General features: G+C 58.6%; 1 protein-coding gene across 28 annotated transcripts in view; it reads left to right on the top strand.

Moving 5' to 3' along the window:
- NCOR2 (nuclear receptor corepressor 2) overlaps positions 1-12711 on the top strand; it is a 208505-nt gene that overhangs the window by 82524 nt on the left and 113270 nt on the right. For all 28 annotated transcript variants that reach the window (XM_047697890.1, XM_047697898.1, XM_047697897.1 and 25 more), the window contains 2 exons: positions 1126-1239; positions 11317-11373. In XM_047697890.1, coding sequence (XP_047553846.1) covers positions 1126-1239; positions 11317-11373 — 171 coding nt within the window. The remainder of the gene's footprint in view (positions 1-1125; positions 1240-11316; positions 11374-12711) is intronic.

Below are 12711 nucleotides of genomic sequence, written 5' to 3' on the forward strand. Positions count from 1 at the left end.
CCTTGATCAATTTTGGGGGGTGGGGGGGTGGATTTCTAGGGTTGGCCTGGCTGCCCTTCTGGAAGCTGCCGCCAGGGGTCACTATGGGACTGAGGCAGCTTGGCTCTACCAGCCAGGCCTGGGTGCCAGCAGAAGCCAGGACTGAGTTTTCTGGCTCCTTCTGCGTGGCTCTTGTCTTGGCTGCCTTTTTGAGTTTATATTGTTTGGCTCCGTGGTCCGGGGTCGTGGGTAGGCTGTGCATTTTGAGCACAGAACGGTGTTGTGTTCTCACTCTGGAGGCCCTCTCAGATTGTGCCACCCGGGCATTGGCCTTCTGGGTGCCCTTGGACCAGTGTCTTCAGCTGTCTGGTCTTCACTTTCCCTTTGCGGAAGCAAGTGGACAGTGGCGTGAAGGGATGTCCTGCGGTGTTTGGAGGACAAGGGTCCAGCATGTAGAGCAGCAGGCAGAGGAGGGTGAGGGGGTGTTCGCTCGGTCCCATGCCCACCGCCGGCCTTCGCGTTTACCCCTCGTATCTGCTCTGCGTGGCGGACGCGAAGTATCCCTTGTTTCCACACGAGGAACGTGAAGCCATTCTCTCTCCACACGAAAGAACTTTAGCCATTTCCCACTGAGAGAGCGGGGAAGTCCTTGAACTAGGGTTCCAGTCCGCACAGCTGGGCTGTAGGGTCCGCAGCCTCCCCCGATGGAGACGGTCCTTATAGTGGTGAGGAGGATGATAGCCGCGGGCTTGTCTGGAACCCCCAGCCGGGCTGCACGTGCACCAGCGTGTCTGGGAGGCATGGTGATACGCCCGTGTTACACACCAGGAAACGGCTGCCCAGCACGGCTCAGCAGCTTTGCTCTCGCTCACCGAGTGAGCTCCTAGGTGGTCAAAGTGGGATTCGAACCGAGAAGGGCTGGCCGCACCACTGACAGCCTGCAGCGGGCCCTTCCCTGCCCAGTGGGGCCCTCTCCAGGGCTTGGGGTCCCCTGGTGACTCAGAGGAAATGGTTAGCAGCCTGACTTCCTGTGCGAGTCCACTGGGCCTGCCGGGCTGCGCGGGGCCGCCCCTCCACCATGGGGGTACTCCCTCCCGCCTTCCGCCCGCCAGGGTGCTCACCGCTGCTCTCTCCCGCTTCCCACAGCAACAGCTGGAGGAGGAGGCCGCCAAGCCCCCAGAGCCCGAGAAGCCCGTGTCGCCACCACCCATCGAGTCAAAGCATCGCAGCCTGGTGCAGATCATCTACGACGAGAACCGGGTATGCCCCGCCCCGCCCTGGCCCGTGGGGCCTCCCTCCCTGTTCCCCTGCTGGCCCTGCGCTGGCTCCCAGGCAGGATGTGGGTGTTGCTGGGAAGGACCTGTTTTCTTTCTGGGCCTCGGCATTCCTGTCTGAAAAGTGGGGACCTCTGCGGTCTCCCATGTGTGCACAGACCTGGGTTTGGGAGCGGGAACAGGAAGGGTCAGCCCATTCAGGGCGTCTGTGGCTGTTCTGCTCAGGTGTGCTGACGGGTGTGGACTGTGGCCGGCCTGTGGGACGCAGGGGGATAGTGTAGGCGTCAAGTTGTAGGAGAGCCTGAGAGGCCAGTTGATTGGAAGGTGGGGGTGGGAAGGACTGGGCGATCAGTTTGGTGCTCACGCAAAAGAAATACCTGTAATGCAGAGGACAGTAGTAATGTCATCGTTATCATTAACAGTAACAGCAGACCTTAGTTGAACAGCTTGTTTTCAGGCAGTGGGCCAGGTTCTTTACATAGCAGTCCCGGGAGGGTAGGTATAGGAATTGTTTCCACTTAACACGGGAGAAAACCGAGGCCCAGAGAGGTTAGGTGACTTGTCCAAAGCTACACAGCTACAAAGTGGTGGAGCTGGGACTCGAACTTGTGGGTCTTAGGGTCCCAGATCATGAGCACTGGCCTCTGCTGACATATAGCCCTGGAAGGGGCTTTGGCATGGTTGAACACAGGGTCTGTAGCAGGCTGTGAGGGCTCCTGGAGATCTGGAGGGCAGCTGCGGGCTGGTTGGAGGGGCCTTGGTCTTGGGGGAGCGACTTAGTGTGTCTCTGACGGGCTTGCCCCCGAGAGCTCAGCTTCCGTGATTTATAGCGGACTCTGCAGACGTGCTCAGGGCCTATGGAAGTGAGTCCTCTCCCTTGTTTGACAGATGAGGAAACATGAGTCCCCACAGAGGGACTCTTCCTTGTCTGAGGTCACACAGTGAAGCGTGATGGATGGGGGACCACTTCTCCTGCCTTGTCTCCTCTGCTACCCCTGCCTGCCCAGGGGTCCTGGCCATCCTTCCCAGCAGTCTGTGCTGTAGGATCTGCCTCTGGCTGCTGCAACAGTGTTCAGAGCCCAGGTGGGGGCTGGGGGTCCTGGGGGCTGGTAGCTTCTGGAGCCTGGGAGTGTGTGCTTTTGGTGCCTGTGGCTGTCGTTCCACGCGGGGACCTCCTGGATCGGCTGGATCGGCGTTGCTTCACCTCTTGAGGCAGCACCAGATGCCGGATGACACTGAGACTGCCAGGGGTCTAGAGCGCGTGCTGGGCGCCCTCCCATACCCCGGCCCCCACCCCAAGTCCCACTAATAGCGATCCTGATGCTAGGAGAGCCGCTGGGCCACACAGGCTTTGGCCAGGTGCCCTGGCTTCCTATCCCGGCTTCGCCATCCCCGGCTTTGTGACCTTGGGCAACTGACTTACACCTCCCTGTGACGCACCAGCAGAGTGATGATAATTCTAGCACCTCCCTGGCCCGGTGGTGTGGGAACGAGGTGAGTTCATCATGAGGTGCCCTCAGAACAATGCCTGGCACTGGGCAAGCTCTCGCTGGCGCGGGGACTGGTGCCAGCGTTCTCTTCTGGCTAGTGCTTATGCGGTATGTGACTTCACATAATTCTCTCCTGATGTGCATGAAACAGGCACTGTTCTTCTCTCCATTTTACTCATAAAGAAACTGAGGCTCAGAGAGGGAAGGTGAGCTGCCCGAGATGGCACAGCAAGTACGCTTTGAGCTGGGAATTGGAGCCAGGGTTGAGCGGCCTCCAGGAGCCTGTGGTGGAGGGGGCAAGGGCAGGGCTCCCGGGTGTCGCCCCAGGCAGCCCTCTGCCGACCCTCTCTGACCTTTGGGCGAGAGAGCGGGCATGCAACCCTCCGGCAGCCTTGGAGATGGGTTGATGGCTTTTGCCCTTGGTCCTTGGTCCTCGTCATGGGCTCGACCTGTTGGGAGTGCCTTTGGTGCCCTCTGTGGGAAGCTCGCTCCTCTTCCCAGCCCCGAGACTGGCCCACCTTGCCCTGGGGTTTGTCCCTTGGGTGGCACCAGGTCTTCCCCAAGAGCCATGTCTGCAGAGCGAATTGGTCTCTGGCTCCCTGGCCTCAGCACTCCCTCTTCCCCCAAGAGCGGTTAAGACACCCCCTCCCGGTTCTTACATGATGGTCTCCCTGCCAGAATTCCCGCCTCCCGTCCAGATTTTCTGCAGCTTCTGTATGAGTGGGCAGGTGCGGTGGGAGGGGGCTTGGACTCCAGGCCAGCCTACGCCCGGATGAGCTGGGTGGTTTATTTTCATCTCAGGTCTTTGGTTGCTCTGGGTCCTGGCCATATTCTTGAAGTCACAGGGTTGATGCGGCTGAGATGGCTGGAAGAAGGGCTTTGTAAACTATGGAGTCCTATCCCAGAAAGGGTCCCGTGAGTCGAGACTCTCGGATACAAGAGACAGGAACGCAGCTCATGCTGGTTGAGGCCCAAGAGGGGTCCCTGAATCTTCTGATGAGAGTTGGTGTTGGTCGCTTCAGGCGTGGGTAGATCCAGGCACTCAACTGAAGAGGTTTGGGAGCTGTCCGTCCTCATCCCCGCTCTCTCCATGCCAATGTCATTCTCAGCTAGGGTTCCCCAGTGCAGGGAAAAGCTGCTGCCTCCTCAGCCCACGCACCTCCCAGGGCAGATGGGAAATAGTCCCAGGCTTGTGCTCGCTGGCTGGCTGGAACACGTGCTCATTTCTCAGCCAATCCCAGGCCTGGGTGGTGGGGGTCTGACGCCACTGATGGGTCAGGACTGGGTCTCTGGCCCACCCTTGGAGAGTCCCGGTCCCAGGGACTAGATAGAGAGAGGATTCTCCCAAGGGGAGAGGAGGCTGGCCAGGCACGTAAAGTCTGTGCCCCCCACCCTCGGGCTGGTGATTACCACGTTGGAGTCCCAGAGTGCTGGCGCTGCCCCGTATGCCCCAGCACCATAGGCTGGGGGCTTCAAACCCATTTCCTAGGATTGCAGTGCGGTGGTGTCCCGATGCTGTAGGAGTGACTGGCTTAGATTAGACTGAAGCTCTGGTCATTTCTGTGAGGCTACTCAGTAGCCCTGAGTGGCGGGTTAGGACTCGAACCCTGGTTCTAGGGATGTTGAGAGCCGACCCCTGCTGGTAAGTTCAGGTTGCTTGGGGGCATGACACTCATCCTCTTTATTCATTCATTTGTTCATCCATTCAGCAGCCGTGTAAATGAACCCTCTCTCTGTGTCTGCCTCTGTTCCAGGCAGTGGGGCACAGCAGTGACCTTGCCTCACTCGCATGGATTCTCTCGCGAGAGAGACATAAACCCACAAGTCAACACACACAGGCATACTGCTGATCCAAGGATTTTGCCCCTTATTATTCCTGAATTTCCCTTTTTCTCTATTTATACCCTCACTCTGCTGTAGCCTCACTGGCGTTTACTCTGCCTACCTCAGGACCTTTGCACTGGCTGTGTCCTCTGCCTGGAGCTCCTTTTTCCCACTGAGTTCATTTCCTTGCTCCTTCGGCTCTTTGCTCTAGTGTCCCCTTTTTAGCAAGGCCTGATACAAGCCTCCATCTAATCTTAAAAACCCTTCAAGGAACATTTCTCCTCTTCCTGGCTTTAATTTTCTTTTTTGCCCTTGTTCCAACTCCACTGGACATGATTCACATTTTATTGTTTATTCTGTTTATTGTAAACAGAAGTTCTGTGAGAGCAGGCATCTTTATGTCTGTTTCCCAGCTGTATCCCGAGCTCCTGGAACAGTGCCTGGCACATAGTAGGTACTCAGTAAACATTTTTTGAATAAATGCAGGATGGCAGAGAGGAGGGGAGACTCTTGGAAGAATTCTCTGGTTTTGGGGCCACTGGTATGGGTCCCTGGCCCCAATGGAGAATAGCTTGGAGGGGGGTCCCTCCACGCAGGCTGAGCCTCGGGGTCTGGAGGCTGGGTGGGCAGGAAGCCCCGCAGCTGCCTTTGGCAGGAGCAGCCAGAACTTACTGCCCCTTGGGGGATCAATAGGATTAAATTTTAATCCTCCTTCCTTCCCTGCTGGTTCCTCTGAGAGGTGGATGACAAGGGTCTGTCTCTAAATGCCTTGCCGGCTGGAAAACGCAGCTTCCCTGCTGGCCAGGGCCTGTCTTGGTTTTCTGCATATTAGACTCTGGCTCATTATCCATTCGGGGCACACGGGTGAGACGCCGAGCACGCGCAGCGGGAGCCGGCTGGGCAAAGCTTTTCCTGCCTCCCAGGAGCCGCCTGTGTGCCTGTGTGCGAGGTGCGGGCAGGTGCCCACAGATGGCGGAACAGGAGGCAGAGTCTCTGCAGGGCCTCTGGGGGCAGGGGGCAGGGGGCTGGGATTGGGATTGGAAGCAGTGAGTGGGCCATCCCCCCACCCACAGGAAGAGGACATTCTGGTGGGGGAAGGGGAGGTTGCCAGCACAGGCAAGGGCCCAGAGAGGGGCAGGGTCTCATTTGATCTTCAAAAGGAGTGTGTGGGGCGTGAGGAGGTGGAGGCCTTGTGGGTCTGGGAGCGTGCTCACACTTCAGAGTTCGGGGAGAACAAGCACACGCAGCGCTACCGAAGGCTCACGTAGTCTGATTCTGTGGGAACCCTTGGCCGGTGGCTGTTTGAGGTCGACTTCCTGGGGGGTGGGCAGGACCTGGACTCAGTCCGCAAACATGGGTGCTGCTGGGACAAGCCAGAAGGGTGTTTCCAGGGCCGAGGACGACCAGGCAGTGAGGAGGCTGCACCGATGGGGGCAGAGCCTGTCCGTGCACCTACGTGTGCGCACGTGTCTGAGCGGACCTGTGGGTGCGTGCTCGTGAGTGAATGCACATGTGTGTGTGTCACTCATGTGGGGCGCACCTGTGGTGACTGGTGCCCTGATGAGTGAGGAGGGAATCAGAGAGTAAGACCACGTCTTCTTTTGTCTTCTATTTCAAGCATAGTATGAGTAAGGATGCTGTTTTGTTTCCATTTTTTTAAAGAGGATTTATTTGAGAGCGAGCAAGTGTGCGCGCCAATGGTGGGGCGAGGGTCAGAGGGAGAGGGAGTCACCAGTAGTCTCCATGCTCAGCCCGGAGCCTGATTCGGGGTTTGAGCTCATGACCCTGAGATCATGACCTGAGCCAAAACCCAAAGTTGGGTGCTTCACCGACGGTGCCGCCCAGGCGCCCCGGTACGGGTTTTCTGTCACATGATTAGGGCTCCTGCTGGTTCAGTCGGCAGAGCATTTGACCCAGATCTCAGAGTCACGAGTTCAAGCCCCTCAGTGGGGCCTGGAGCCTGCTGAAGTAAATAAATAAGAAGGAAATAAATAGAGAATGTGGTTAGGGCATGTTAGCAGGTTAACATGACTAATAGAGTTACTAATAGTACTAATAGTAGGGTTGGGAGCTGAGACCATGAAGGATTTTTTGGAGCATTTTGGGGGTCCAGGCACCCCGAGGCCAGCTTCAGACTCTGTGGCCACCCTGAGCTGTGCCTCGGGCTTTCAGAGCAGTGCTCTGGTCCGGGCGCCCCCTGCCCCCGGCCTCCATGACTGCGCATCCTAACTATGCCTGGGGTCCAGGCTTCCTCCGATTTCATCTTCTGCACGTAGCGCTGTTGTTTTGGTGAGTTTGTTAACGCAAATTCTGCCCTCCCCACTGTATGTCCCTCATCACACGCCCCACAGAAGCTCTGGGCCGCGTCTTCAGGCCCCGTGTGTGGATGAGCACGCTGGGCTTCTGGGGTCCTGCTTCCCCGAGTCACTGTGGTGCTTTGCGGGTGGACGCAGTTTGGGGAGGAGGGTGCTGTGGATGGGACATTGGGGTGTTGGGCCTTCTGGGTAGGTGGGTGCATGGGTGCTGCCCCCATTGTGCAGATGGAGAGCTTGAGGCCTGGAGCTCAGGCCAGGATAGGCAGCTGAGGAGCTAGAAGGGGGTCGGGGAGTCACTGGTGGGGGCCAGCCAGGGGGGCAGCCAGGGTGAGGGTCTGGAGCCCCTGCCTAGGAGGAGGGGTGTGTGTGTGTGTGTGAGTGTTTGGGGAGAGGGATGCACGTGTGTAGCTAGGTAGCTGTGCTCACATGGATACAAGTGCAAGTGTGCATGTGCTGGCTTGTTTGGAGTGCATGTGCACGTGTGCACTGCACCTGTGTTCACACGTGTGTGTGCGTGGGCCTGTTGATGGCCTCGTGTATCTGTGTGTCTGACTTAACGTGCATGCGTGATCGTCCTGTGTTTACATGTCCATGCACAAGGTGTGTGTGCATGTGTCTGAGTGGGCCTGTGGATGACTGTGCATGTGTGTGAATGCACGTGTGTGTGAGCACCTGTGGGGCACACCTGTGGCAATTTGTGTACTTACACACCCCTGCAGTTGTCGGCACACTTGTTAGCTGTGTGACAGGTGCTGGTGCGGATGTGGATCGGTATGCTTGGGCACACGTGTATATGAATGCATGTGTGTGTGTGTGTGTGTGTGTGTGAGTCACCTTGTGTGGCATGCAGGTGTAGACAGTCGTGCCCTTACAGACGTAGGCATGGGACATGGTCCCACGGGCCCACCAGGCTTGTGTGCACCTGTGTATGCAGGTGACCGTGGGGTTGCATGGCCCGGGCACAGCACCCAGGCTCTCTGGCCACTGGGAGGTCTGGCTGCCTAGACCACAGGGTCCCCTGCTGGACTGCGGTCTCTTGAGTGAGACCCAGCCTGCCCCCCGACAAGTTTGGTGAGAGCTCAGTCCTTCCTGGAGGCATGAGCTCCTGGGGTCATCCTCTGGGAACTGAGCTGGGCACCCTCTGGCAGTGGCCTCCCAAAGGCCAGGCACTGTGGGGGGCCCCTGGGACCCTCCGAGGAGTTTGGCTTCGGTTCCTCAGGTGGCAAGAAGCCATCAGCTGAGGGCGCGGGAGGGAGTGTCAGGAGCGGGGCTGAATCCGTGGCCCACACCGGTGTTCCCAGCTATGTTCCTTGCTGGCAGGGAGGGGTTGCCTTCCATTTGAAGGGAGATGTGAAGAGGGAAGTGACAACACGCATGTCACTTTGTTCCTTGCAGAACGTCCTTGTAAGAGTGCTGGGGGTTTGGTAGCCTGGGTGAGTGTGGCCATTGTGCTGATGGGGAGACCGAGGCCCAGACAGCTGGAGTGGCTGGCTGAGGCTTAGAGCGGAGCTGGCCCCTGGTGGACAGATTGTCCTTGACGGTGAGATGCGGTGAGAAAGCCCTGCCTGTGTGGGGGAGAGGCCCAGCAGGCGGGATATCCCCCCTACCAGTTCCCCGTGAACTGACAAGCACACTCCTCCCACTCCGCCCCTTCAGGCTGAGCCAGGGAAGTGGGATGGGGGTGGGGACGGAGCAGGAGCAGTGGTGGGGGCAGCGTGAGGAGGTGGGCCATCCTCTCCCCGTCCCTGGAGCTACACGCTTCTGGGCGGGCAGCATGGCCCAGAGCTCAGCTGCCTTGTGTGTAAATGGGCTGATGCTGGAATCTTCTGAACAGGTTTCTTGCAGGTGTGCTAACACTTGGGGCACACACGGGCTGCAGTAGAGGGCCTGGCCCACGCAGAGGCCCCCTTGTGCGAGCCGTGGCCTGGTGCTTGTCGTCAGCCGCAGAGAGAGTGGTCGCCAGCCTGTAGGGAGTGGCCCGGGTGGCTCCGTGGCCCTTGCTCCAGGCATCACGCTGTCCAGCCCTGCCAGCGCTGTGGCACCGCAGGGTCGTTTCCATATCAGTGGGTAAACGGGCGGGGGGCATCTCTGGGAAATCGAGGTGCGTCTTAAAAAAAGAAATCAGGGTTGCTGAGGGCCGAGGATTGGAACCGGGGGAGTGTTAGGAGCCGAGACGCGGTTCATACCAGGCACATGCTGGCAAGCTGGCGGCCCAGGGCAGCCTGTCTCCTGCGCTCCGGGTGACTTCAGCAGCTGAGGGAGGGGCTTCCTCTCTGTTCTCGTCTCCAGGGCCTGCAGGAGGCCCCCTCTCTGGGAGCCCCTTATCCTGATGTGGTTGAAGATGGAGTCTGCTGTGGCTCGTAGGACACAGGCTTCCGGAGCCCCCACCACAGGCCTTGTGCCCAGATCCGAGACCCATGCTTATGCTTACCTGTGTGATGGGCAGTTTCCGGGGGCCCAGCCATACCCTTCCTGGGTTTCGATTCTGTCTTTTATCTAAATGGGCATTTCCCGCTGACCTGCACAGAACCTTGTGAACGCACAGAAACTCCTATTCATCTCTCAAAACCCATCTTATGAATTCCTCCCATTACTTTTCTGGAAAGACTCGAGCCCTGCTTTATGCCTTACATGTCTACCACACCTACCTCCTCTGCGGTGCGTACCAGTCTGCCATCATTGCCTTGAGCAGTTGCTCGTTAGATCTGCGGATTTTACAGGTAGGGGCTGGGCCTCATTCATGTCCTGGTTTGCCCCAGTGCTCGGTACAGAGTGGGTGCTCAGGAAATGTTTGGGTAGCTGCCCTGTCCCCTCTCCACCCCATCCCCATTCCCTCACTTGACCTGGCTCAGGAATTCTCCCGTCTTCAGCCCCATGGGGACGTTCTCTTGCTTTGCGGTGAGCCTGGGGCAAGACGATGCGGGTCCCCAGCCCAGGGGAGGCCCCTCATGGGATCTGGCCCTTGTCTTTCTTCCTTCTTGGAGCCTGGAGATCAGCAGGACTTTTTCTGTATGTCATTTTTCCGTGCCTGTTTCATGTCTGTTAAATGGGGACATGTCTCGGATCTGCCTCATGTCATGTTTGTGTGATTTAAATACTAATAATGCGTGCTCTGTGCTGGTTGCTTGGCCTGTAGTAGCTCCTGGATAAAATGGAAGTCGTTACAGTACTGCTTTGGCCCCTGATGTTTTGGCCCCCAGCCACACGCTGAGGCTGCTGGTCTCGGGGTGTTGGCTCTGCACAAAGGGGGCTGAGAGCATGGCTTGTTCCTGGGTGGGCTGGGCCCAGGGCTCTAGGCGGAGCTCGTTCTAGGTGCCAGCTTGAGCCCACCTACATATGTACCCACTGTCCATCGCCAGGGGCTAGGAGAGGGGGAATGGATTGGCTTTTCGCACTCCTCCTCCTTGCTGTGACACCAGGAGCCTGGGCCTTGAATTCTCTTGGTAGCCATGCTCCCCAGGACTCTGGGAACACCCCCTTTTAGTGGGTCTGGATTTGGGGGATTGTTGATGGTGACTTGCTTGGCCTGTCATCCCGGCTTCATGCAGATCCTGGATGGTCTCCCTGAGTTTGGCTGAGTCCGGGGCACCCAGCCTTTTCTGGGTTGCCGGAGGACTCAGGTCTCCCTCCTGCATGCTGTGGGCACCCTGCTTTCCGCACAGCGGCCCAGATCCGACAACAACCCTGCAGAAGCTACCATCCACAGCTCTCTGTCCACCCCTTCCCCCAGCTGGCCCTGGTGGTCCCAGGCTGGGGGTCCATGGGGACTGGCGGATGCACAATGTCCGCCTTTATGGCCGGGCCCGGAGGTCCAGCCTGCCGCCTTCACAGCCACTGAGCGCTTTCTGCCACATGTTCCTGTTTTCCTAATAAGTCCCGGGTTGTGAGTGGGGAGGGAGGCGGGGAGGCCCCCGGGCAGCTCAGAAATAGTCACATGATTGTGAAATACAAGAATCCTAGAAAGGGTATCTCTGAGCGCCTCTATCTCCACGCCCCCCCCCTTCCCTGGCTGGCGGCACCAGCTCTGAGGTAATTGCCGACACCCAGCCAGCTTCCAGGCGCAGGAAGGCATCTTGGGCCTGGCAGAGTGGCCCGCTGGCAAGGAGCTGTGCCTGAAGCACTGGGCCCCGGGGGACGCAGGCCTGAGGGTTTGGGGGGGGGCCCCGGCCACAGAGAACACCGTGTGTTTGTTCGAATCGAAACTTGGCGGGCTTGCCAGGGCCGCAGCAGGGGCATTGAGGCCCCTCTGTTTGCTTCCAGCCCGGGGAGGGCTTGCAGGGGGACCCTGCACCCCCCTGCTCCGGGGCCATGGATTGGCTGCTGGCTTGGGCAGCTGCCTGCTGTTCTGGAGGCCTCTATTTATAATCTGTTCTGTGTTTTTTTTTTTTTTTTTTTTTTTTTTTTTAATTTCTCCTCCTCCCCGTCACCCTGCAGAAGAAGGCTGAAGCTGCACATCGGATTCTGGAAGGCCTGGGGCCTCAGGTGGAGCTGGTGAGCTGGGGGACAGGGTGGGTGGCTGTGGGTCGGGCGGGAAGGGGAGAGGGTAGTGGTGGCTGCAGAGGTGGGCAGGGCGGCAGGTGGGCGTGGAGGGGAAGGAGGAAGTCGGCTGTTGCCAAGGCTGTCCTGTCCTCTGGAGGAGGCAGGAAGTACACCCTTCTGATAAGAGGGACTGGCCGGTAGCGGGCGGGTGGCTGGGCATGCCGTGTTGGGGGCAGGGGAGCCGGCTCTCGCGGTCGGGACACAGTGAAGGCCAGCGCAGTGGGGCTGACTTAGCATGGGAAGCCCGTACTCTGGGCCACGTGATCTCTGCTCCTTAATAGCTGTGTGGGCCCAAGTGGTTCTCCCCACCTCCGGACCCTCAGTTTCCTCATCTGTAAGATGGGAATAATGCCATACATCCCGTTGGGTTGCGGTGAGGATTGACCATATTAATTTGTGCAAAGCCCTGAGCTCCACGCCTGATGGATGGTGAGTGCCGATCCCTGGCACTTCCTCTCGTTGATGTCACTGCTGTTGGTGGCATTTTACTGATGGGAAACAGACCCCAGGCCTCTTCTGTCTCATGCACCCCGTCACCTTTAGTGTCACCGGAGATCCAAGCCAAGGGAACGTGGAAACTCCCGGCTGATGGGCAGCCTCAGCCCCAGGAGAAATGGCCAGAGCCCCACATGCCCTGGACCAGTGAGTGTCGCCCCGGGCAGGTTGGCGCAGAGCTGTGGGGCAGTATGGAGGGAAACGCATACACAGGACGGCTGTGAGGGGCCCTGTGAGCGTGGCATGTCCGGGGAGGGACGTGTGCTCCTCCTGTGTCATCAGGTCTCGTGTCTTTGGAGCCTAATTTTAAACCCCGCTCCGCTGTGTGTTTGCTGAGTGGCCTTGAGTAGAGGACTCGGTTTCCTTTTCTGTGAAATGGGAACACCAGGATCTTTGCGGGGGGAGGGGGGTGGTGGGAAACAATGAATGGTTAAGGCTGTCTTAGCACTGCCTTGGCCTGCTGTCAGCCCTCGGTGGCTGTGGACCCTTAGGAGGGTTGACTGTTTGCCCCCGGAATCGTTTCCTCAGGGACAGCTGCGCCCCAGCTTGGAGTCCACGTGCTCAGGCCACGGCAAAGCAGGTGTGGCCCCGGGTCCTGTCAGGTCTGAGCCAGGCCGGCAGTGGGGGGCTCCTTGGGCTCAGGGGCTGGGCCTCGCACCCCTTTGGGTGGCGGCAGGCTCCCCTCCTAGGGCTTGCTTTCCCTGTTGGGCATGATTTCTGGGAGGTCTCTGAGACCCTCTTTTTTTTTTTTTTTTTAATGTAGCTTTACTGAGGTAGAATTCACACGCCATACAC

Source organism: Lutra lutra, chromosome 12 (genome assembly GCF_902655055.1).
Source record: "Lutra lutra chromosome 12, mLutLut1.2, whole genome shotgun sequence".
Classification (NCBI taxonomy): domain Eukaryota; kingdom Metazoa; phylum Chordata; class Mammalia; order Carnivora; family Mustelidae; genus Lutra; species Lutra lutra.